The sequence below is a fragment of the Notothenia coriiceps genome, unplaced genomic scaffold (assembly GCF_000735185.1).
Source record: "Notothenia coriiceps isolate Sejong01 unplaced genomic scaffold, NC01 NC01_scaffold00021911, whole genome shotgun sequence".
NCBI classification, from domain to species: domain Eukaryota; kingdom Metazoa; phylum Chordata; class Actinopteri; order Perciformes; family Nototheniidae; genus Notothenia; species Notothenia coriiceps.
Window position 1 is genome coordinate 1 of NW_011354612.1, and position 2,623 is coordinate 2,623.

The following is a 2,623-nucleotide window of genomic DNA, read 5'->3' on the forward strand; positions in this document are numbered from 1 at the left end:
AAAAGTAAAAAGTCCTCAGAAAAATAAGTAGTGGAGTAAAGTACTGATACCAGAAAAATGTACTTAAGTACAGTAATAAAGTATTTGTACTCCACTACTTCTCACCTCTGACCATCAGTTCCTCCTCCGTGCAGCAGTGAGAGCCGGATCCTATCAGATGGTTTCCAGTCTGATGGCAGCAGGAGCTCAGGTGGAGCAGGTGTGTCTGAAGAAGTGGACGGCCATGCACGAAGCCTCCAGAGCCGGCTGTGTTCCTGTCATGGAGCTCCTGCTGCAGAGCGGGGGAAAGGTTTCAGAGACGGACCAGTACGGAGTCACTCCTCTGGGCATCGCTGCGGAGTACAGCCACTCTGGAGTCCTGGAGCTCCTCATCAAACACGGTGAACACATAATGCTGTACTGATTCGACACCATCTTTGTGTGTGAAACTCCTTATGGAAACATAAAGTCAAGCCACTTGTTTTAGTGTCTAATCAATGACGACTAAAGGCGGAGGCCAGACTGATTCATTTAACAAACGCAGGACTTTTACCCAGAAAACCCAGTGTACCCAGTTTTTGATAAAAAGTTAACATTGACTTGTTCTAATTTTAATTAACCTACGTAACTAACTTCACCTGCAACACATACAGTATATACATAGATACTTTATTGATTATCTATCTCTCTCTCTCTCTCTCTCTCTCTCTCTTACTTCTTAACATGCTTAGCATACACAGCAAAAACCACAGTGTACATTGTACTCTATAAGAGTACATTTAACACCAGTCTCGGGGTGTATATAGGTCCAAGAGTTTGGTGTCAAAAGTGTAAAATATAAACTCCAAATAAAGAGTTAGATTTGAAGACTTTGGGAGTCAAAATATACTCTACTTAATCAAGATATGCAACTTGAGGTGCGTAACAAGGTACTTATTTGAGCCCCATAACACGATTGTTTTACTTTCTTTACTGTTTTAAAAATAACTTAAACTGCGACAGTAATAAAGAGTAAATATGTCGCTCGAGACGTCATTGAGGTTTCGTTGTATGGGAACGTAGCTTCTGGGAGAAAAGGTTGGCAGGTACCTTGTTGGCTGATTGTGTTGTGATGGTTGTTTGAACTCTGTTTCTGTTTTCACATTTAAAAAGGTGCTGATGTGAACGCCCAGGCACCAAATGGCGACAGTGTTCTGTACGACGCTGCAGGTTCAGGAGACCCGGACTGTCTCAACATCCTGCTGCAGAACGGAGCCAATCCCAACGTCCACAACCTGAGCTCCCAGCTGCCCGTGCACCACGCTGCGTACGAGGGACACCACCTGTGAGTGCGTTGAGGAAGTTGATTGTTCTTTAAGTTCAACTAGCAGAATCTAAAATAGTTGGTATTGTAAATTGACGGACAGGTCCATTGCTTTGCCTCAAAAAACGAACTGCTCAGCCTTCATGTAGAATATTTCCTGATTCATAAGTTCTTTAAGAACTTTCTACTCTCTTTCTCCATCAGAGCTTTAAGGATTTTGATCCCGATCACCACCAGACGGGCCCTGCGTGTCTCCGGCCACAGCCCCGTCCACTCTGCTGCGGACGGAGGAAACACCCGCTGCCTGGAGCTGCTGCTGCAGAAAGGCTTCGACGTCAACGCTCAGCTAGCCCCTCACATCTCCGACAACTACGGAGACATGAGGAAAAGCCCGCTGTACTTCGCCGTCTCCAACGGGGACGCCACCTGTACTGAGATTCTGCTCAAATCGGGGGCCAATCCCAACCTGGACCCTCTGTGCTGCCTCCTGGTGGCGGTGAGGTCGGGACGCTACGACATCGTGGAGCTGCTGCTGGCGGCTAAAGTGGACGTGAACTGTTACTTCACGGTGCTGAACGACACGGTGTTTCCCACGGCGCTGCAGTACTGCCTGAAGGACGAGGTGATGATGAGGCTGCTGCTCAACAACGGATACAATGCAGAGAAGTGTTTCTGCTGCCACCATGAGGACGACTGGGACGAGCTGAGCGAGGAGGAGAAAGTCCCTGTGAGTTGATCTGCACCTTGGAAGTAACATCTTAGACAACGTTTTACCTATCAATACATGTGGGAAAAATCCTTAAGCATTAAGCCGAATAATTTGTGGCTATATGTCCGATTGCTAGCTCCTAATATGTGCAAAAAAAAGGCGTAAAGTCGTGTATCATCAATGTTTGGGGTATATTGGTGAAATAAGTCAGAAATATGTAATTTCAGTAACATTTTCCCATGTGTAATTAGCATTAATATCTTCTCGTGTTCCAGTTTTGTGATTTCGTCAGCGTCTCCTGGCTGGACAACCTGGTGGGCCGAGTCGTGTCGATCCTCCTCGAATATGTCGGTGAGGTTTCCCTCTGCAGCAAACTGACAAAAACCCTGGAGGAACACAAGGAGTGGCCTCACATCCACTGGACATTATGTGAGTTACGCTGTGGTAAAAACAAATTAAAGAACGATTAGACAATTAGACGATTCCTGTCACTTCGAACACATGAACGTACCTGTTCTTCCTGCTTTATTAGCAGATGTGGCAAAAGTAACACACATCCTTTACTCAAGTAGAAGTACAGATACTCGAGTTTAAAAATACTCTGGTGAAAGTAGAAGTACTGACTAAACTTC

The 2,623-nt window shown here is 45.6% G+C and overlaps 1 protein-coding gene across 1 annotated transcript; it reads left to right on the forward strand.

The window, feature by feature from the left end:
* Positions 1–81: 81 nt before the first annotated feature.
* Positions 82–2,420, forward strand: LOC104953529 (ankyrin repeat and SOCS box protein 15; the record flags this gene model as incomplete). The annotated part of the gene is made up of 4 exons (XM_010780474.1): positions 82–380; positions 1,132–1,303; positions 1,487–2,009; positions 2,267–2,420. Coding segments are annotated over 4 exons (1,148 nt in total), but the record flags the coding sequence as incomplete, so codon positions are not given.
* Between the last annotated feature and the right edge of the window lie 203 nt (positions 2,421–2,623).